This window comes from Mandrillus leucophaeus, unplaced genomic scaffold, assembly GCF_000951045.1.
Source record: "Mandrillus leucophaeus isolate KB7577 unplaced genomic scaffold, Mleu.le_1.0 Scaffold231, whole genome shotgun sequence".
In the NCBI taxonomy this organism is placed as follows: Eukaryota; Metazoa; Chordata; class Mammalia; order Primates; family Cercopithecidae; genus Mandrillus; species Mandrillus leucophaeus.
In genome coordinates, this window is record NW_012102377.1 from 1,576,401 (window position 1) to 1,577,128 (window position 728).

General features: G+C 63.0%; 1 protein-coding gene across 1 annotated transcript in view; it reads right to left on the bottom strand.

The window, feature by feature from the left end:
• TMEM41A (transmembrane protein 41A) overlaps positions 1–722 on the bottom strand; it is a 15,578-nt gene extending 14,856 nt beyond the window's left edge. The window contains exon 1 of the mRNA XM_011981871.1: positions 565–722. Within this exon, the coding sequence (XP_011837261.1) occupies positions 565–683 (119 nt within the window). The 5' untranslated portion in view covers positions 684–722. The remainder of the gene's footprint in view (positions 1–564) is intronic.
• Between the last annotated feature and the right edge of the window lie 6 nt (positions 723–728).

Genomic DNA, 728 nt, shown 5'->3' on the forward strand with positions numbered 1-728 from the left:
GGGGGGGGGAAGTAAAAGTAGAGACAACCAGGAAGAGGGGCAGAGCCGATAATTAATTTGCGAATAATTTAAAGTTGTCCATGCAACATTTCTCCTGAAGACCTAACGTCTAAAGTCTCAAGGGCAGACCTGACGGAAGTGGGGTGGGGTGGAGGAGAGGCAGCTGAAAGTGGACTTGAAGGGGCTGGGGGCCCGCACCGGGGCGAAGGTCGGCTGGAAATGGGGCCCAGGGCTGGGACTGGGAAAGCAACGGCGCGGGCAGGCTCAGCGCCGCGTCTCCCTCGGCAAATCCATCCAACCAAAGGCACCGCGGCGTGACGCCCTGCACACCCCGCAGCCGGCACCACACAGGTCCCAGTCAGGCCCGGGACCGGGCTCTCATTTCACCCGCCTGTCCGAGACCGTGTGGACGCGGGTCCAGATACCAGACCCGGATTCCAGTTCAACAAGAGAACTTCAATTCCCAACGCCTCCGATACCGGAACCCGAATCTCCCGATTCCCAGCCCAGGTCCTTGGACCTGGCTCCCTTCCTCTGACCCGAACCTGGATTCCCGCTACGCACCTGCCTCCAGCCTCCTCGGTGGAGCCCAGTCTCCGCCCGCGGGGCAGTCGCGTCGACAGCAAGTACAAGGCGAAGGTGCAGCCAGCGAAGACCAGAAGGAGGCCGAGCAGCGGGCGCATGTCGGCTCCGCACCCCGGCCCGCCGGGCAGCTGAGAGGCTCACTT